Here is a 22,396-nt window from a genome sequence, read left to right on the forward strand (position 1 = left end):
CCAATAAAGTTTTAGACATTTTTTTTTTTTGCATATATCTTGAAACCAACAGGTATAAATGTTTTAGAATTCTATTGAAATTTAGTGATTAGTTTTATCAGACATGTGAGAGAGAATTGTCTTTATTTCGCACTACTACATGTATCTGTGACGTATAAATATTCAAGATGTATAAATTGACTCTGAAAATGTACTACATCATTTTGTTATTGACACTTAGGTAAGCAAGCAAAAAAAAATAAATTCACAAAAATAAAGGATATCTCTTTCTGAACTTGTGGTCATGTAAAATCCCTGTAGAGACTTGGATTTTGTTGCAGTGGCAATATACTAGCATTCGAAGCAGACAGTTTGGAAGTGTGATTTATTTGAATCCTCATTTTCCTCTATTTCTGACATAATACAAAAAAGCGATGTTCTTGGTACCGCGGGACAGACTTTGTGCACAATTTTATCACAATCTTTTTGAAGATATAATTCTATGGGTACTTATAAAAAATTCTTAACTCTTAGAATCATAGTAAGCTGTGTGTCAGCACTCCATGTGGCATTGATTTCCTGGACTTACTGGATTTCACAGAACTTATGGACTTGTTACTTGTGGCACTATCAAGTCGTTTCCGTCGAGGTGAAAACCAGGGAGTAGTTGTTCTTGTGGACCTGCCTGTTTCTGGCTGATTGTTAGAAATACCAGTAACATAGCTAGGTTCCCTGGTCTGTTGATTGTCTTTTATCACTTTAATAACTTCATCAGTTATAAACTGATGGACAATGACATTGAAATGTTCAGGGGCCTCCATCATCACCATGTGACCAGTCTCTTCTACAATCTCCAGCTTACAGTTGACAATAACCTTTTGAAAGATTTATGAGGAAAAGGTGATCAACTCTTTGGTAAATTAGGTTAAGACTGAGATTAAAAAAAAATGACACTGATTTTCTCTATAAATCTTAATTTCATGAAATAAATATTCTTTACATGTTGTTTATTAAAATCAACATAACAGAGCCTAAATAATCCTGTTCTGTATTTGAGGGTTGATGATAAATTTAAGTCATTCCCTTATTAAACATAATTAAGTCATGTATATTGTGTATTAAAATACACACAATTTTTTTTTAAATGTATTTTGAATTTGATCCTATAATAGCAGAATGATTGATATGGATATGTTAGAAAAAGAATAATCAGATTACCTTATTCATAGCCTCTTCTTCTTCTAGTGACACAAACTTGTCATGCCTGCCCCAGATAAGTAATGTAGGCATACTAATACAGCTGTGATATAAGTCATCTCCATCTAACCACCATTGTCCATTCATAATATAATCCAACACATAAGCAGGAATGTCGAACGCTTTCGTTTTTTCAACTAACAATTTTGAATTGTCATAGAAAGCACCTCTGCAAAATAACATTAAGTTTAGCTGGCTTACTTTATATATGTCGGAAAATTGTTGCAGGGATAACTTTTGCAATTTTTAGATTAAACTGATTAAACTAATTATTTTCAATTTAGGATGAATTCTGTAAGAAAATTTTTTACACGTGAATATAATAAATATGTATGGTAAATAATTTCATTCTATTGAATCTCTAGTGGAGATTAACTTGTATTTTCTCTTAGACAATACAAATTCAAAAAGAAACCACTTCAACGTGGATGGTAAATTAACTGTCCATCTGCTGAATATTACTTTTAAAAGTGAACTGAAATCTCATAATAATATTTCTTGTTTATATGAAATAAATAGTTCATATTTACCTTGTAAACAGACATGATATGCATGGCTTGATGCATGCCAGAATGCAACTTGGCAAGGAGAAAACCCCAGGCTGAGGGGCAAGGGGAACAGGTCCTCCTCCACTGACCAAAATCAGCTTGGTGACTCGTTTTGCTCTCTGTCTAGCTAAAACAGTTGCAAAAGCACAACTGTTTCACAATTGAAAAGAAAATTTCATCAGAATTAGAACCCTGTCATACAGTGAAGAGCATTGAAGTGATAAAATTTTCCGTTTGGCTGGAACGTTTTGAGCTATCTTCAGACACGCCCATTTCTTTAGAAAGGAAAATTTGGTCAAATGATTCAATCGAATACCTGTAGAACAGGTATGCCATAAATATAATAGCCAATGAAATTGACGGTCTACATAAACACCAAGTAAGCACGTGTTTGACTGGTACATGTGCTATGCTAATTAAATAAACATGTTAAATTCATTAATTATGTACAAATTCGATGCAATGTGTGGTTTACATAAGCAGGAACTCTATATATAGCTCTTTCTAAATTAAAAAAAAGTCATTTCATTGTAACTCATGTTGCTTGTCGCGGAAAGTGTAGTGTCCTAAAAACATTATGATGAAAGTGTCCTAAAAACATTACGATGAATATTGCTTTCTCGTTTCACACTGGAAAATTTTAGAAATGGGCATGTCGTTATGTTATAATTGACGTTCAAAACATGACTCAGAACGTTTCACTCAAATGGAAAATTTTACCACTTCAATGCCCTTCATTGTATCATGAGTGAACATGTATGCATCAAAGGAACATAAAAAAGAAACCAACTTAGAACTAAATGACATTGTATCATGCTTTTTCAACTGATTAAATCTACTCACCCATATGAATGGCCTATGATGATATTACTTCTTTTACAATATATATCAAACATGGCCTCCATGTCTCGTAAAATTTCCCTGAAATGGTAGCTCTTCTTGTTATCTGGAGCACAGCTTAGTCCGTGTCCAACCATATCTGGACAAACAATTTCATATCCTAATTTAGCGAAGAAGTCCATCTGAGGTTTCCATATGTCTGAGCAGCCTCCCACTCCATGAATGAAGAAAAGCACTACTCCAGGGTCTTGCTTGATTCCATTACCCTTTGTACTCCCTGCACCATTCCTTTTCACAATTTCAGATGCAGCACTCTTCATAGACCGGCTGGTTGCTAAAGAAAGTTCATCCTTTTCCTCTATTTCAGACATAAATGCATCCTCATCACCTTTTGGGTTCAAAGAAACCTCTACATTTGAAGAGGACATAATAGTTTGACCACCAACAGAATCCCTAGAAATTGAAGTTCTTGATGGACCAGAATTAGATGAAAAAGGGTGTGCATTAAAAGATGTAGGTCTACTTGCAATCACCTTTTCTTCCTGACTTTTTGCCATGTTTGGATGAATTGCATCAAACTGATCCTTCTGCGAATCTGATTTTGTAATGTCACTAGAGGTTTTTTTCTGGTTGATATTAGATTTGACTTTCCCATAATTTGTGTACGATACATTATGATTTCTTAAATATACATGTAACTGAAAGAAAGAAAATAATACTAAATAATAATTACTTGATAATAATAAAATCACATTTTCTTAAATATACGTAATTGTAACTGTATAAAAGTATTCCTTAAGATTATATAGAGCAATAGCCACAATGAAAATCATTAATGTACTATGTGTGCGAAAATTTAGTGATCTACAGTATTCATTAATGTATATGTTGCTTTCCTTATTTAAAAAAAAAGTGAAAACTTCAAAACATCAATTCCTTGTCTTACCTGCTGTTCTTGTTCCAGTGCATTGTCTCTTGGTCTAGCATTCAGATGCTGGATTCTTAGATACCTCTTTGGTCTGAGTTCCACAATATCATCATTCTCTGGTCCTGGACCTATTTTTCTTGACCTTCCTGACTGACAACATCTGCTCATAGCTTTGCATACTGCTATTTTCCAAACTGTAAATTAAAAAAACATGTATTGAAACTCGTTTTTTTTTTTAATTATCTCCCCTTGGAATAGGGTGTGGCCCTTCATTTGAACAAACTTGAATCCTCTTCACCCAAGATCGATACTATGTACCAAGTTTGGTTGAACTTTGCCCCGTAGTTCCTGGGAAGAAGATGAAAATGTGAAAAGTTTACAATGCCAACAGACAAATATTGATCAGGAAAGCTCATTTGAGCCTTCGGCACAGGTGAGCTAATTATAGATCGCAGAACCCGGTTCCTGTCCTCAAGCACCTGTGCAAAAGAATTTATACACTTGGTACCCGCCCAAAACCCCACCCAAATCCCAATATAAAGTGCTTGTGTAATATATTCAGAACTTCGATATTACACTTAATCAAATGAAAACACTGATGTTTTTGCAATCAGGCTGACGACTTTAAAATTGCAGCAAAATTTTTGACAAAACAGATTATAATGGATTATTGCTTTTAATGTGCATAACAAGTAAAGAATGACTGAGTTTTATGTTTCTTTTTTAAATTGATTAATTCAAGATCAAAACAATTCGACAACAAAAAGCTGATAAAAGGAAAATACCATAATTAAAAGAAAATGATGAACATATCCCGCAACCAAGGAAAACAAATGAAACCGGAAGAGATGCCGGAACTCATTAAATTGTTCCAAAATTATTCGACTGGTTATCATTCTAATTTAAAATACAAATATATTACATTGTATTTATAAAACACACAAAATGTGCTTTTATTGTTTTTCTTGATATTATCTTGGTGATAAAAATCGATTGAAATAAACAGATAGCACTTTCATATTTCCAGGTTATGAAAATGACCGAGGGACTACGATTGCAGATATACATTGTAGAGAAAATGCTGGCGAGTATGCAATTTCTTCAAACCGTTAGGTAAAAAAAATATTTTAAGATAAATACTTATCAATACATACTTAGTAGATCTATGTTGTGGTAGGTAAAAATTTCTACATGATCAAAAGTTTAGTGAAGTACTTTAGTAACATTTAATTTTACATTGTGTAGCTCCACATTGTTTTAACTCGAGTTTCCTCATCAGATAACGGATTGTGATTTAGAGGCCCGCACAATTTGCATTTGAAATATGATTTAGTATATTTGTTTGACAGATTTTCATCACATATTGTCAGGATGTATTATTCTTTGAGGTTTTGTTACTTAAATGTTGATAAGGCCAGCATTTTTTTTATTTTTAGGTTTACGAACATCAGAATGAAAAAGTCCCGTAGGAGGAGGAAATAAAAAAAAAAAAATAAAATTATATTTTGGATTTCTTATCGACTTTTCTACATTAAAATTTGCTTCTTTTTTGATGCTCTCCTAACAGGCTCCTTGCTATTGGACACATAAGGGTTACAAAGGGGAAAATACAACCTTTAATTGTTTATTTCATCATCTACCAGTTGGGGGCAGTGATATAAATCTTTTGATTTTGGACAAAATACAGATTTTTTTTTAAATCAATTTTTTAAATCTCTTTTAATATATCTTCATTTTTGTTTTTAATGTGTGTTAGGTAGAAATTATTCTAAAATATTAATATACTTGAGACCTATAAAAGTAATAATTCCTTTCATAAAACAGAAATATAAATTTGAGGAGTAGGGTGGAATTTTTTTCAATTAAGTGTAAAATAATTTTTCTGGCTACCATAAACGATACTACACGCCTGTATATATTTGTATATTCTTGTTTTTAAATAGTTGAAATATTTTATTTCTTTAGGCTATTGTTTATTTCTTCCTCAAATGGACTTAACTTCTCCCATAGTTTTATTCATTACATCTGATGCATAAGCGACCCTTTTCTGAAGAATGATGCTAAGATTGTAAGCTATGACAGAAACCTAAACAATGTCTCTGATAATAGCTACCATGGGCAGTTTTAAACCTGTGGGAGGAAAATAATTTACAATTACAGACAGTTACTTTTGAATACGGATACATAATTATCTCACCAACATGTCACTTTGCAACAAAGTCGTCAGCATTTTATTGTTCTCTGAACGGGTGAAACGTTTTGAATGGCACTCCTATCAATAAATATTTACATTAAACCAAGCTTTAGTGCTGCTATGGACTTGACACAAATCTCCCTTCATTACCCGCCATGTTCATTTAAAACCGGAAGTACGAGCTAAATTTGAAATCTAGATCCTGACTCAAATTTGACATCGGAAAGAAAAAATTCTGTTTTTCTCAATTTTATTTTTTTTCTGAAAATTCAAAATTTGAGCGGCGGGTTTGTAAACCTAAAAATAAAAAAATGCTGGCCTAAACTTGTTTTTTTTTTCTTGCAGGAATGCCCTTTCAGCATGCAGAAATACTCTGAATACTGGAGTAAAACATGTAGCCATTCTTGATTTTCAAAGTCGTCATATGCAATCTTTATCATCGAGTTTAATGGGATTTCAAAGAAGAAACAACAGTTTTTATGTTGGGCAGAACAATTTACTGACTGTACCATTCACTACTTCTTTAAACCAGGTGCGATTTCTAAAACAACCACAAAATCCAAGGAAGAAACTAAGATATCCATACTACAAATATAAATTTAGTGGCTGGAAAAGAATTCACAAGTTTGGACTTGAAGCAAGGCTGTCCAGTATTTCACAGAAAGAAATTCTATGGAGAAGAATAATCAAAGGAAGATCAACTCTTACAGTCTGTGATCGACTGTTTGATCATAGTAATCGGGCAGTCCCAAACAGACTAAAGGGCAACTTGATGAAAGTGGGAAAGAAGAATAACTATCCACTGTATTCTTATAAACCTCCTGTGTACAAATTTAGAGATTAAATAAAATGTAATGATCAGTTGTTTAAATTACATGTTTATAGATGATAAGTCACAACTAAATGTTGCACATTCTCTATCCAAAGTTGTCTGCTGCTACGCTACTATCTGTATGTGAGGGCGTAGCGGCAACAACTCTGGATAGAAAATGAAAGTGGAGAAAGAATTTAAACACTTTTCTTGTATTGTGACATGACCCGGCGAGTTTTCCTTTGAAGTCAAGCATACTGTAACTGCGATACAGAACACTTTTTGTGGGCGTTTCTTATGCAAATGAGCAGAAACTGTACTGTATCTGCAAAATATCCGATACAGTACGGTTTATTTTTAGCGATGACGGAAAGCTGTATCCGTATACAGAAAAAAATCGTGAAATTCGCCATAGAACTGTTCGTATTTATCAAAAATTTAGGTGAATTAAAAATAAAATTTTACAACGTAAAGGTATTAATGTCGGATTCAAAAATGAAGGAGGGAGTGGGGCAGTTCACAAATTATTACTATGAACCCCCCCCCCCCCCCCCCTAAAAAAACCAAAACAAAACAAAACAAAAAAAAAAACAACGGAAAATCGTATTCCGTGGGGGTAGATTTATACTATCAATACACCTATGTGCGTCATTTTTACTTGTTGATGAATTAAAAACCGTATGTATACAAGTTTGAAAAAAAATTAAGAAAGCGAAAAAGAAAAAAAATGAAAATGGGGCAATGTGTTGTATCCCCGTTTGGTTACACTACATTTTAATGAAAACGTTTAAAATCCCACCCCCTTTCCTTTTAATCTGCTTATTTCAATTTTGTGTATGACGAGGACAGTCGGACATTTCTCTCAGAAAAATACTCCCGAAGCATATATACATGATTCTTATATATCAAAATGTTTTGCATTAAATCGTAGCTTAAACTGAAAAAAAATGTCATCAAAAGATCAGCAAGAGCTGCATAGAGAAAAAAAAAACCCTGCACAATCAAATCTAAATAAAAATTTTTGGAAAACAAATTAATTTATGCATCTCTTTAATTTTAAAATGAATATACCTGCACGTCCATCTCGCTGCTGCATTTCAGTTGAAACAAAATGGGATTAATCAACTTTCTGCAAAACACATGAAAGTGTAATGAAAAAATACGCATGTAAATTAGGTCCTTAGAAAGGTCATGTATAAAACTCGTTGTAATAACAGAACAATAAAGCAAAACCTGCAATCAAGAATTCTAAATAATACATATAATTTAGCATATATGAATATAATACATAATAATAAAAAAAAAACTAAATGTATTGTGAGCACTAAGGTCACTAATTGATACACCCTGCCTCCCATGTCAATGTTTTGCTCTGGGAAACCCGAAATAAGTGTCAAACCAAGAAGTAAAATAAGAAGTCACACTGGCATTATGTAACAAAAAAACTTTGAAAATTTCATGAAATTTTATTCAGTGGTATAGGAGGAGTTGTGTATAAGAATATTATAGAAAAAATGGCAGTGTCTATGTTTTGCTATGGGAAACCCAAAATATGTATAGGCTCAAAAAGTAAAATAAGAGGTGCATAATAGCAATTTGTAACAAAGATTCTGTGAAAATCTCATTTAATTAACGAGGAGTTGCATATAGAGACGGGTACCCCAAAGCGTAGAAGGCGGACGAAGATCCCGATCACTATATACCCTCCCTTTTTTTAAGCGGGGGTATAATAATAAACAGTGAGAAAATGTTCTCAAAGTAGAAATAATAAATCAATGCCCCATGTGACCTATATACTAAGTAAGTTTGGATCAATGACCATGTTTAAGATATCAAAGGAAGTCCCTTTCCAAATTCTAATGTATACTAGTACGCTGTTAGTCCTTCTGCATCAAACTTGCGAAGACGAAACATCAAGAGATACTTTGTTTTAACACACTTTGAAAATTAAGCACTTTTTTAAAAATATGCAAAGTGCGTTAACTTTACGCATGCAGAAATCCGAACATTGTATCAGTATATGTATAACTGTACATTTATATATAGATTTTGAGACTTATGTTAATTTAATGTTAACGTGTTATAAACAATGGAATTTGATATACATGTATATAAACAAGTGCACATATCGTTTACAAAATCACTTACGTATACATGTATATAAAGGTACTGCAACATTAGTATAAGGGTTTTTGTTTGGGGCATTTCAGCGCAACAGGAACTGAGATGGCAAAGTATTCTGTAGAACTGCTTTATTTATGTACAGCTTTGGTATTCACCTTATGGAGAGTAGAAGGTATCTCATTAACTTCTGTGTTGAAAAAACCAACAACGCGAATTCAGCTTGAATATGGGGATTTTGAACACCTTGTGGGATTGAAAAAGGGTGAGCTTTGTAAATAGTATAAAGAGTTTTTACAGATACAGATAGACCAGACGAAATAATGTGTAAACATTATTTAACGACTTCTTAATTCATAATTCGTAATTCATGTTCAAATCCATCATACACTGGGTTTTGTAATGTCCCGGTTTGAAATGACTATAGTTGGACCACATAGCATCGTTTTTGACAAATTGGACGGGGGGCTATTCCATCGTCATAATTTTTTCATTTACATTACTTTGAAAAAGTTGTATAAAAAGGGGGGTGCCATAAAATAGTTTCGGAAAGCTCCGAGTACAAAAATTCTTTCTCGAAAAAATCATATTTCAGGGTTTTCGTGTGTGTGTGTGTGCAAAGTCTTTGGGGGGGGGTCCTCGATCATGGCCATGCTGACATTTACGACAACGCTAGAGCGAAAGTTCAATACCACACTTGATTTCTCTGAAATTATTTTAAAAATTAAACCTACAAGACTACATTTTCCTAATATCACAAAAAGTTGAGCTGATTTGGGACATCAGCAATTTTTAAAATTCACACCTTTCAGTGACATAAACATTTCCTACAATATAAGTAATGTTGGTTTTATTTAATTTCAAGCTACATGTAATGTTGTGACATGACCCGGCGAGTTTTCCTTTGAAGTCAAGCATACTGTAACTGCGATACAGAACACTTTTTGTGGGCCATCTAGCAACTAAATCATATGACAAATTGGACGCCTTTTGCTATTCCATCGTCATACGTTCAATTCCATAGAACTGTTATATTTATATATATCGAATTAAAAATAAAATTTTCAACATAAAGGTATTATTGTCGATTTGTCAAAATAAGGTCCTGGCAAAAAAAAAAAACAACAACAAAAAAGAAAATTGAGATACAATTAAAAACCGTATGGTTTTCGAAAAAGAAACTTGTTTACAGTCAGCATGTTGCAAAGTCTTTAATCGTTATAATGACCTCAGAATAATTCGTCCTCGACAATGCCCATGGCCATGCTGACATTTACGACAACGCTAGAGCGAAAGTTGAAGACCGACACACCCTTGATTTGATCTGGTTTGTTCAAAGATTGAGAACAAATACTATGTTAAAAATATGAATTTGATGCTGAAAAGAAAAGAGCCCGAAAAAAAAAGGTGCGCAATCAAATCTAAATAAAATTTTTGGAAAACAAACGATACCAAGAATTTTAAGCTGATTTGATTCATATTCACTCGGCATTTACATGACATTGATCAACGATTTTTAAAATTCATACTCGTGATCTGACAGTGACATAAACATAATATTCCCGTCTGTCAGTCCTGTTTGTGGCCAATTTGGTTTTATTTAATTTCAAGCTACATGTAATAATAATTTTGCTAAAACAGACTAGAAGTAACTTTTAATTTTTCTTGTTTTACAATAGCCTTAATTTAGCCTGGTTAACTTTTTCTTGAAATTGTTCTCGTCCAATTAAAACACAGGAAATTGTCATGTAAATTTTGGATTTACCGAGTGGCAGTAAATACAAAATGTTGTCAATTTTGTATTTACTACCAAAGTTTACAACATGGCAGAATCAGTAAATAAAATTAAGATTGGAATTATACATGTGAATGTTAACGATATTCTCGATGATGAGCAAATGCCAATGCACCTCTTTTAATGAAAATTTATAACTACTTGGGATCTGTATGGTAAATAAATAAAACACATGGCTACTACATTCAGATTATTTTACTATAAATAGTATCATTTTGAAATATACATTCTACTTTTCATCAAATGCAAAATTTTGAAATAAGCAAGCATTCGAAGAGTATAGGCCTTTTGTTTAAATTTAGAATTTTTTCACCCAGGTTCTTCAAGAGGCAATACAGTGGCATTTTCAGCTCAACTTCCAGGCAACCTAAAAAATGTCAAACCGTTTGAAACGATCAAGTACAGTTCCGTTACACTCAACCCCGGAAATCACTACAACGGGAAGACGGGGGTCTTTACAGCGCCATCTCCTGGCATTTATTATTTTTCGTGGACAATCTTAGCCTCAGCAAAACAACCATTCAATACTGCAATTGTGGTCAACGATTCAAAAAGGTGGAAAGCTTACAATTACTGCAATCCAAGTCCCTTACGTCAGCAAATGTGTTCCAAATCTGTCCTCGTCCAACTGTCAACTGCGGATCAAGTATGGATTGTGGCCTACCAAATGTCTGTCGAGAGTGCTCATGGTGGCACTTGGCCACAATTTTCTGGATTCAAATTAGCCTAGCATAATATATGTGTATTTTAAGAATGCTATACATTTATATTTCACATAAAACAAATTGAAAGTCTGGCAAAGAGGTTATTGTCTTCAGCTACAGAGTGCTTATTTCGGCATACCTGCAAAACTGTAGCTCTCCGAAAAAAATATAAATATTGACAGACCGGAGAGCTACAGTGCCACCCATTGTAAAAACTGTATATTTATTACGCACAAAAAGTGTGTCGTTTCTCGATTTATATCTCCATATTTTTAAGCCATCATCTCAAAATGGTATCGTGCAGATGTCAACTACGAGAATACTGGATAGAGGAGTAAGGAATTTTTTGAAATCTGTCTTTTTTCGATTGAGGTAAGAATTTGGAAGAATTAATCCAAAATTTAGCGCAACTTTTTGTGCGCAATAAATATACAGTTTTTACATGTACAATGGATGGCACTGTATAGCTCTCCGGTCTGTCAATATATTTTTTCCGGTGAGCTACAGTTCTGCAGCTAATTTCAGCAAACACTCTCTGGTCGTCCATTCCAATTGGTTTCAGACCAGCGAGCTACAGATATGCAGTTATGATTAGGAAGCCTGCAACACCCCCCTGGAATTTACGGAGTTACATGTATCAAATTTCTATATAAAAGAAACAAAAAGGACTAGATAGGTTAAGACCCCTTTTTGGCCCCTGATTTGGGGTGTCTTTTAGAATGATGCTACAGTTTATAATTAAAAACCTGATGTCATACCCATATCAAAAGATATTGACTTTTAGATTTAATATGTTTAACAGTGTTTATAAGAGAATTAAAAAAAACTGCATTGTCTAATTATGGAATTGGTGTAAATTTCGTGACCTTTGTAGCATTACGGTCACCCAGTCTCCTAACAAACATTTACACATACCTGTGTCGCAAAACCAACATTAACCTTTCTACACAAATTTGAGCTGTCATAGCATCTATGGGTGAAGGGAAACACATTTTGTTTTGCCGAGAAGTTACGATGGCAGACAAAACTTTTCTTTTCTAAAATTAGATCAATATTAAAAATATTCTGATTAATACAAATTATACAATCAAACTGTTGAACTATAGTTTGTTATATTATTTGCATCTGCAAAATGTGTTTAAAATGGCCAGGGTTAGGAAAATGCTAGGGCAGGGCTATATAGGTAATATTCTAAAAAAACCTTTTTTGTGTTGAAAATTACTGAAATATACTAATGTAATATTAAATAAATTACAAGTACATAATTCAAGTTCTATATAAAATGGTATGCTGAACTTCAAAATTGTGAATTTCATGGCCCCCTGGGTCAGGGGTTCTGGTGTTAGGGTGGGGCTTTATTGATTATATAGTGAAAATGCATAAATTCTTAAAAAATCTTCTTTTCTGTACCTGGGTATTTAACCAATAGACTATGTACATTTAATAAAACACACACACAGAATGATTATTTTTTTCCCTAAGAAGGAATTGTTGTGTTAACGGACTATAAACATGTATATAGTGAAAATACAATTGTTGATATAATATTATCAATTTATCTGGGTGAAAAGATCTTAGTATATATTTATGACAAATATTTTATTTCCTGTGGGACAGAGATAAAAAAAGGGTGGGTGGGTAACATAGTCTGAAAATAATTTATTGCTTTGAAATCTGCACTTTAGTATTGATGAAATAAAATTTTTAAAATTTCCAAAATTTTGAAGTTGTTTTTGATTTCTTTAACGTATGACATACACAACTTTACTCTTATCATTAACACATAATGTTGTATCTACTTATCATGATAAACAAAAAGTGGAAATGCATTTTGTGTGAGTTTCTCTGATCTACTAGGTAATATAAGTAACCAAAGTAAGCATGCTGAGTGTATATATTAATATAAGCAATGGTGTCATACCCGTCACAAAATGTGAATTTCATAAGATCTGGGATAAAACATGAATCAAAGAGATTGTTGGAAAGTTGTCCATGATTTCAGGTGACCTATTGGCCCATTTTTTTTTTCAAATTTCCATCGATTTTTCAGCACATTTTTGTTTCGGAGAACATAAAGCACATTAAGTTATAAGTTAGAAGATAGCATTAAGAATTTGTTATACATGTATATACCGGGTATATTATTAAAAATTTGGCATAAATCTCTCATTCAATTGACATTTCAGTTACATTTTACAGTGATTAGTATAAATTTACCTGAATACTTATTATCAATGCAGGTAAAGAGCTATTGTTAATAACTTTTCTCAGAGGAATACAATACAGATTGAAAGAAATATCGGTCCAAAATGTCACATATCTAGTAATAAAAACACATGTACCTTTGCTTATATAAAAAACTTGAAAAGATGTGTTTGTGAATCTGTTACGCTTTGGGTTACCTATCTCCTCTTATGTTATTGAATGAAATTTCATGAAAATCTTTGTTGCATAACCATTGTGCACCTCCTATTTTATTTATTTTTTAGCATATAGCAAAAAGTTAACAGCCATTCTCTGTCATTGACCTTATTTGTCATTTGAAAGAACTTGATTAGTGGCGTATGTACATCAAACATGAAGTCTCCCATATCGGTTTTCCCCTTATGAAAACATAAAAAATATGGCGTACCCATCTGTTATCCGCAACTCCTCCTACACCACTGATTAAAATTCGATGTTACATACAAATTCTTTATCATAATGCCATTGTGCTTCACTTTTTATGATCTGACACTAAGGTCCACAAAACAGAACTTTGCCTTGGAGCTCATTGCTGTGTTACTTTTTTGACACTTGAAAAGCGGGAGGTATATAGTAATCGGTATGTCCGCCTCCCATATGTTTATAACTGGTGAAAAAGTCCATGTTTTCCTGTGGCCGGGAAACCCAAAATATGTGTCGGATCAAAAAGTAAAATAGGAGGTGCACAATGGCAATATGTAAGAAAGTTTCATCAAATTTCATTCAGTGGTATGAATTTGATGAAACTTTCACAGAATAACGATTACTATACACTTAATAATAACAAAACTTCTAAGTGTTCACTTTAATAAATGTATTTATTTTAAAACTACTTTATAGAATGGTATGATATTTTCAAATTATTACAACAACAAAACAATAGACATGAACACCAATGTTATATTAAAAACAATAAATCTGTAATTTGCGGCACGTGCTTTGTGTAATTAGCATCTTTTTGTGATGATTATCAAATTTTAAAAAACTGGTTTCACTAAAAAACACAAACCATTGGCAAAATGACCAATGATATAGAAGAGAGCCGTTGGAATGTTCATATCTGGACCATCCTTTCACCGCGTTTTACTCACTTTTATTTTAGTGTTTTCCCGCTTGAAAACAGGGTATATACAATTCAATTCTTTCTATATAATATTGAAGGGTACCCATCTGTTATCCGCAGCTCCTCCTACACCACTGATTAAAATTCGATGAACATTACGTACAGATTCTTTATCATAATGCTATTGTGCTCACACTTTTTGTCACTAATTTCGGGTTTCCATAAGCAAAACACGAAGTTTGCCATTATCTGTAACCATATGGAAGGCGGGGATAACATTTAGTGAGCTCATTGCTCACAGTACAAAGGCGGATCCCCCCCGTTTGAAATTTTTGTATGTAAAATTTATATGTCCATCATCCTTAAATCAAGGAAAAAAATCTCTTATTTGTATCCGAACTCCTCTCATACCACTGAATGAAATTTGATGAAACTTTCACAGAATCTTTATTACACTTGCCTTGTGCACCCCTATTTTATTTTTTGATCTGACATATATTTTGGATTTTCCAGAGCAAAACATGGATACTGCCAATATATTCATATGGGAGGCGGGGGGTATCATTTAGTGAGCTCATTGCTCACAGTACCTCTAGTATTACTTTTAAAAATTAACAACCAATATCGAAACCCATTTAAACACATTTTTGTATAGGCTGTGCGTCATTTTAAATCGCCAATTTATCACAATTTGGAAGTTTCGGACAAAATTAAACCAAACCGGAAGTGACCTTCATCTTCATCTAAGGCCAAAATTCTCTCATACCACTAAAAGAATGAAATTTGATGAAAACAAACAATTTCAACAGAAAATGATGAATATTACATATTCCCATTGCAGGCACGTAGCATCGTTTTTGACCAAAAGGCATCTGTGTGATGATGCACTGCCAAATGCCCAGATATGAATTTTTTTTATTTTACCTGGAATGGAAATGTTGACAAGCAAAAAAAACCTGCCCACTCGAAAATCCTATTTCGTGTGTGGGTGTGTGTGTGTGTGTGAGGTCAACTTTTTTGCTTACAATGCCCACTTCATGAAATTTACGCAGTATCGAACCCCCCCCCCCTAAATCCTGTTAAAGAAATTTGTATGCATTGTGTCCTAAAACTTAAAAAATTTTACTTTTTGATCCGACACATCTTTTGAGTATCCAAGAGCAAAACATGGAAACTGGCATTATATTCAAATGGGAGGCGGGGGTATCATTTAAGTGAGCTCATTGCTCACAGTACCTCTAGCTATACACACCCCCCCCCCCACCCCCTGGCTTGAAAAGCAGGAGTGTATATATAGTAATAAAGTCCACATGTACGTCCGTCCGTCTATTACGCTTTGGATTACCCATCTCTTATCCGCAACTCCTCTCATACCACTGTATGAAATTTGATGAAATTTTCACAGAATCTTGCCATTGTGCTCCTCCTATTTTACTTTTTTGATTCGACACATATTTTGGGTTTCCGACAGCAAAACATGGACACTGCCTTTATTCTCATATGGGAAGCAGGGGTTATCGTTTAGTGAGCTCATTGCTCACAGTTTCTAATCAAGTTTTTATTATAAGGCACCTTTCTGATTATTATCCTTATTGTTCCCCAATTAACTAGAACCAAAGAAAAAGACACATTTTAATCAATAACCTATTAATTTATTTGCTTCAAAATTTTGGCAGAGAAAAGCAAATAAAACTAAAATGTATGAATACTGAGACACAAAGAGTTTTGAAAGAATGCATTCATTATACTATATACAATCATGAGAACCCTGCCCCAACATCAAACTCTGATTCTGGGGCCCCACAAGCTATTTCACAATTTTGAAAGAGACACTAAAGTTAATCATAACCTATTAATTTATTTGCATAATACCCAAGAGCAGAGAAAAATATTTTTGGGGGGGATGCATTTTTACTAAAAAAAAAACACACATTTATCTAACCAAAAACTGATCCTGGGGCCTGAATTTACCAGCTAGCTAAATGCACACTGAATTTAGTGTACATGTACTAGAGAAAGAAAAAACTTTATATCTTTTTACTTCATAATCATTAGAGCCCTGTTTTCACTCCACAGCTCCTGATTCTGAGGCCACATTTCAGAATTTTGGAAGAGGCACCCTTGTTCATCATAACTATGTGCCCAGTTTTCCTGCTTAATATGAGGGGAAGGGGAGTTCAAGACGTGTATTTATTGGAGTCCTACCCTTACTCCAGAGCCCCTTTACAATGGAACCATGCATTTCAAATGGTAGAGGACTTGATTTTTATTTTTATCATCACACCAGTTCAACAGCTTGATTTCCAGGAGTAAAGAAGGTTTTTAAAGACTACATTAGTCATTTGCTTTAACCCCATTTGGGGACAGGGATTACACAATTCATATTTTTCATTCTCCATCCATTCATTCCTTATGCCAAAATTGGTTGAGTTGTTCAAGAGAAGATATACTGAAAATGTTCAAATGTTAGAGGACTGGGTGACTCAGCCTCAGGTGATCTTAAAACATAATTTATAAAATGTCTTAATTAATAAATGACCGTAATTAATTTAAAGTGAAATCCTGGCTACCTGTTAAAATATAAATATTAGTATGTTCAAGTTCTGTAGCAAAAAGATGCATTTAAACAAATAGATGTAATTTTATTTTCACATGCAAACAATTGGTAAAATCAGAAGGCAAATATATTTTTAGGTTTCAGTGCTCAATTCACCTAGAAATAACTTTTCAGTTTGGAAACATGATCAAGAGTGACAACATTGTTTACCTCTTACATGAAAAAAGCCAAGGCATAGTTTTTGCATTAAATTAATTATAAATTTGATTCAATATTTTTATTATTTTTCCCTTTTGTACTTTATAACTTTAAGTACACAGTGAGGCACAACTGACTGAAATGTGGAATTTTGCTAACATATACAACCTAAATACTTTATATCACTAACATTATTTTACATAAGGTATATTTATCTGTACGAGTAATTTAAGATAAAAAAAACAGTATATTCAATTCAAAACATGCAATACTATAAAGCAGGCATACTGTAAAGATACATGTACAATGCATTACATTGACTACAAAGTATAAATATATAAAAAGTTGAATTTTCTTAGATCATTTTTTATGAAAAGTCCATTTACCTTGTTCCAGTGTATTTATCAAACAAAATTTAACACTTAGTACAAAAAAAAAAAATTAATGGTAATGTATCATGTCATGTAAATTACACAGTTATCATCAATTTACATTTCATCACTTGTTGCTTCAGATTCTGAAGTATTCTTGATCTTTTATCTACAAAGACTGATTAACAATTAACAGTTCCTCTGTAAAACAAACAACAAAAAAAGGCTGCATCCTTTTAACATCATGATGTGCATAGACGTGAAACGTTTTTATAACTTTGAACATATTAAGTAATGGATTGTTTTCACCCAAGTTTTAATTTCAGACTGTATTGGAAAGAAGAAAATAATAGTTGGCACAATCAATCATACAGTCTCTGTATCAGTGTTTTCTGTGTTTGTGTTAAACTTTGCACTTTCACTTGTTCCGTCATACTTCTGTAGATGAATCTATAAAAAAAAGAAAGTAAATGAAACAACAACTGTAGGAAAAAATGCACCAATGGACATTTTTATATTTCAGGAAAGGTTTAATGGACACTGAACATACATGTACAATTTGTAGTTCTTTTGTTTGTCAAGTACTGGTATACACATGCAGTATCTAATCTTGGAATGACAATTTTTATCAAAATGTTTTTATCAATGCTGTAGATTAAAGTAAAGGCCTTTAAATATTTGACTTTCCAAAGTTAATTCTTCATTTAACTTCATTTGTGTGCACAGGAGTTGGAGAATTATGCATTTTGAAAGAAAAAAATCAGAATTTTTAAATTTGCATTCAGCCCTGCTTTTACTTTTAGCAGTTAAATAAATGTATTACAGTAATTTTGTTTTTACTTTTTTTTCTCTCCTTTCCTCTTTTTAAAGTTTTTAGGTGATGTAAAACAAAATTAAATTCTGGTAGCCTCAAGTTGTAGCACGTACGTACTGTTCAGAAAGCTTGTCAGTATCCTAGATTACCATGTACTCCTCTGTAGTTTTTCTGTGCCCTGTACTGACTTACATTGAAAGCTATACATGATGTACAATGAATCTCGGAAAAATACAAGGGAAGTTTACCTGAATAAATATGTTAACTTCTGCACTTCTACTTAGATATGGAAAGTTTCCACCTGATTTCAGGTGAGCTCGTTTGGCATCAGGGTAACATTTGTACATCTCCTCTCTCACGGCATGAGACAACGCACAGTCATCAAACACCTGGGGGTAAGTACATTAATCATATAAAATACTACTCAGTATATCAATAGTAAAATACTATTCTGTTTGTATCAGAATAATTTACACAAATACACATGTAAAATAAAATATTGCATATGATATGTTAAATTTAACCTTAAGTCATTACATCATTTGATACATGAAACTCCGACGGTAAAAAATAGAATTTGTGAGTAAAAGAATTCTTCACTAGCCCAGACCTGCCAACCAAAATTGATGCTGTGGGATGTTGACCCAACATTCAGAATTGAAATGTAGCAGTAACATTTTTGTGAGGCAGTAACAAAATGCTCCCTAATTTTTAGGCATCAATGCAAACAGTCAAACACATAGTGTCATATGTTATATTTTATTCACATTAATTTTTACTTACATCCATTAAAATTCTTGTATAAGAACACTTTCAGATTGATAGTAAGATTCAGATACTTTTAGTTCAATAGAATTTTTGCAAAGTTTTAAAAATTTAAAAAGGTTAATTCTACAATGATTAATTTTCAACATATTACACAATCAGAAAATTGTAATTAGACATTACATTGAAAGATTAATATTGAAAAATTGCTGCTGCAGGGGGTGGTGGTAAGAAATATGTGCCATCTAATTTCCTATTATTAATTTTAAAACACACACAAAAAAATTAAATGAATCAAATACTACAAAATAAATTATGAAGGATGCCTAACACCCTAAACAAAAACTTAAAATCGTTAGAGTCATGATGTGACTGACAAGTGGGTATTCCCTTGTCATAGCCATTTAACAAAGAAACACAACGTACAATACTACATTTTCGGGGGGGGGGGGGGAATTCAATATACTTCACTTTAGACTCTTTTGCTTTATCTTAATTAATATCATTTTCTTTTAACCACTACACTTAACAATAATTTCAATATAAGAGCTGATAAAATCAGCTGTTGTCAGTTATGCTTTGTAAGTTTTTTTATTCGTTTTTGATCCCAATGTTTATCATATCATTGTATTTAATTAATTAATTTCTGTTTTTAATAAAATGATATTTAATTAACCTCTAAATCTGTGTGGTTCACCATGCATATACCCCTTCAAATTTTTAATCCCCTAAATGCTCCAAGGGCATATTACCTGTACAGCTGTGTCAGTCTGCGATCAAGCGTGAAGTGATTTCCTGTGGCTAATTAACAGTTTTTTTAACACCTCGGCAAACAAAGATAATCTGTGTGCATTGAATAAACAAGATGTTCATATCCTGATTTATAAAACACAAATCGGAAATTTTAGGATGAGTTTTCAGATCTTTCTTGTTGAGACAAACATGCTTAATTAATATTGGGTCAAAATTTTGGGATGATCGATTTTGCGGGCAAAACTCTGTCAATTAGAGGTCAATTTTGCGGGTGTGACCCACCGAATGCGGGTCACTTGGCAGGTCTGACTAGCCCCAGACTTGATCATTAATGTCTGTATTTAATGTCAGGATGTTTTTCAGTCTTGAATAGCAGTAATAATGTCAAGCAGAATGATATTATAAACTAATTGATTTAAACTGACATTTTGTATCATATGATAGATATGTATTCACATTAACTACTTACATCCATTATAGTCTGTCAATTCTACGCCAAAACAGAACTTGACCTAGATATTCATCTGACTAACTGTATACTAAATTCCATTTCAATAGGTGCAACCTCTCAAAAGGAAATGAACGGAAACTGCAAAAATATGGATTTTTCTAAGTCCAAGGGGCATCCGTCAAGCTGCAATCAGAATAAAATTCTCGTGCACGACAAAAAAAAATAAATTAAAATTTAAAAAAACAAAATAAACGTGCTGCTCTAAAAGCTTTAGTGAAATCTTTATAAAGATTGATATTAATTTTTTTTGGGGGGAGGGATTTTTTTTATTTCATCATTTTATTATATTCAGCATCAAAAAGAGAAATACAAGTATCAATAAATTTACCCTCTCTACAAGAAAATCAATGGAATCACAAATATCTGTATCCACAAAACCTCTGTCAAAGTTTCCCATCACCATCTTCTTCAGAACTAGGGCTGGCATCATCCAAAACCTTAAAGATGTGTACACAGTTTTTACAGACACAGTGTTTGCAGCTTAGAACCATACAAATTTGCTGGTCATGTAATAGATTTGTCTGTCCTTTTTTTGGACTCAAAATAAATAAGTACAGTCTAGTACAGAAGATAATTTTAAATTATGAAATTAATGCATATTAACTTTGTTGATGTCAGAAATTTGAAAATTAGAATAAATCATTTTTTTTTTCAATCTTTCCTTCTCTATACTTACGTTGGGGCTGAGTTAGTTTGGTTGAAAATAGTGGTATCATAGAAAGCATTGCATAAGATAAGGGAGACCACTCTAGGAGAACGATGTGTGAACTCGGCAAACTTCTGAGCAAGGAATCCCCCTAATGATGTCCCAAATATATGAACCTTGAAAAAAGATAAAACACAGAGTGTAATTCAATTTACAAAAAATGATGTTTTTACATATTCCAAATAGATATATTAAAAAGCACTTGATGCATTTAGTTAACAAAAATATAGATTACTTGTCATTTAAAAACATCTTTACCTTATCCAATTGCAAATGGTCTAACAGCTTTTTGAAGCCATCACAGAATTCTCCCATTGTCCAGTAGGTGGGATACTCAACCTTTAAAAATTTATTATTTTTTTTTTTATATCAGACTAAGTAAAAGAACAAATAAGAACTTAACCCTATAAACTCTGACATCCTGTTATGAAAGATTTCTTACAGATATAACCCTGTATCCTACAGCTGACAGAGCCAGAAGCTGTTTGAAGAAGACATCTGCAGTACCACTGGCGGGAGGAAAACAGATCAGGGGGCACTTCACTTGTTTGGGACCGGCATCATAGAGCTTCCATTCCTTGCTCTCATCATCATCAACAATGTACTGGGGAAATTAAAGTCATTTATTTCTTACTTAATTTTCGGAGTTATTTTAGCTGTGTCTTGATGACTAGGTATTTATTTGTGATCAAAATTATTGGTTTCTAAATTTCATGGATTTTAAATACAGAATAATAAATTTCAAAGATACATTCATGTCCAAAAGGAACTAACTGGTCATTTTGTTCCATTTTCATCGACAGGACAGTCTATATATACTATGGTCAATGTGCTGTCCACTTACACACAAACATACATCTAATCTAGACCATAGTACTGAAAAAAAAACATACTGTTTTCAGTGGTACAGAGCTACGGAAACTCTGATATTCTTGGGAGTTGGATATTGCTGATTCTGTCATTTTGTTGAATACTATATATAGTTATTTTATCATATTGACATCTTTCGTGGAATACCCAACAATCTATGGATCTAAAACGATAAACACACAATGTTATACATTTAGATTGACTAAAAAATCCCTGTACAGAGATATAAGATGATTTTCGATTCTCAATAAGCATGTTAACGCAGTATATGCATGGTAAACAGAAATATTCACTCATGTAAACAAACCGTTTGATATTCTCTTTTGCACATGAAAACGTTTCCTGTGTTTACTTATATTTTTTATTT

General features: G+C 32.8%; 3 protein-coding genes across 3 annotated transcripts; 2 read left to right on the forward strand and 1 right to left on the reverse strand.

The window, feature by feature from the left end:
- Positions 1–8: 8 nt before the first annotated feature.
- LOC134282531 (uncharacterized) lies at positions 9–22,283 on the reverse strand. The gene is made up of 15 exons (XM_062764934.1): positions 22,053–22,283; positions 21,602–21,763; positions 21,418–21,498; positions 21,130–21,275; positions 20,782–20,890; positions 20,567–20,576; positions 20,264–20,277; positions 18,673–18,813; positions 17,983–18,060; positions 15,216–15,252; positions 3,571–3,746; positions 2,628–3,307; positions 1,767–1,934; positions 1,198–1,405; positions 9–854 (listed from the first exon to the last, which is right to left on the reverse strand). Exons 1-15 carry the CDS (start codon positions 22,119–22,121, stop codon positions 516–518), a joined length of 2,418 nt encoding a protein of 805 aa, XP_062620918.1. The 5' UTR covers positions 22,122–22,283; the 3' UTR covers positions 9–515.
- On the forward strand, positions 4,559–6,607 carry LOC134282548 (uncharacterized). The gene is made up of 2 exons (XM_062764950.1): positions 4,559–4,665; positions 6,092–6,607. Exons 1-2 carry the CDS (start codon positions 4,583–4,585, stop codon positions 6,588–6,590), a joined length of 582 nt encoding a protein of 193 aa, XP_062620934.1. The 5' UTR covers positions 4,559–4,582; the 3' UTR covers positions 6,591–6,607.
- On the forward strand, positions 8,767–11,265 carry LOC134282520 (complement C1q-like protein 3). Its single transcript, XM_062764922.1, has 2 exons — positions 8,767–8,943; positions 10,791–11,265. Exons 1-2 carry the CDS (start codon positions 8,784–8,786, stop codon positions 11,201–11,203), a joined length of 573 nt encoding a protein of 190 aa, XP_062620906.1. The 5' UTR covers positions 8,767–8,783; the 3' UTR covers positions 11,204–11,265.
- Positions 22,284–22,396: the final 113 nt, after the last annotated feature.

The sequence above is a fragment of the Saccostrea cucullata genome, unplaced genomic scaffold, assembly GCF_032062105.1.
Source record: "Saccostrea cucullata isolate Sc308-1 unplaced genomic scaffold, CSIRO_AGI_Scuc_v1 ctg297, whole genome shotgun sequence".
Lineage (NCBI taxonomy): Eukaryota > Metazoa > Mollusca > Bivalvia > Ostreida > Ostreidae > Saccostrea > Saccostrea cuccullata.

Bases quoted from the DNA above. Each gene is read 5' to 3' on its own strand.
- LOC134282520 (XM_062764922.1), top strand. From the start codon at position 8,784: ATGGCAAAGTATTCTGTAGAACTGCTTTATTTATGTACAGCTTTGGTA. The intron at 8,944-10,790 runs GTGAGCTTTGTA...TTTTTCACCCAG, and splicing joins CCTTGTGGGATTGAAAAAGG to GTTCTTCAAGAGGCAATACA.
- LOC134282548 (XM_062764950.1), top strand. From the start codon at position 4,583: ATGAAAATGACCGAGGGACTACGATTGCAGATATACATTGTAGAGAAA. The intron at 4,666-6,091 runs GTAAAAAAAATA...TTTTTCTTGCAG, and splicing joins CAATTTCTTCAAACCGTTAG to GAATGCCCTTTCAGCATGCA.
- LOC134282531 (XM_062764934.1), bottom strand. From the start codon at position 22,121: ATGACAGAATCAGCAATATCCAACTCCCAAGAATATCAGAGTTTCCGT. The intron at 1,935-2,627 runs GTGAGTAGATTT...ATTGTGAAACAG, and splicing joins ATCATAGGCCATTCATATGG to TTGTGCTTTTGCAACTGTTT. The intron at 855-1,197 runs GTAATCTGATTA...ATCTTTCAAAAG, and splicing joins AAGAAGAGGCTATGAATAAG to GTTATTGTCAACTGTAAGCT.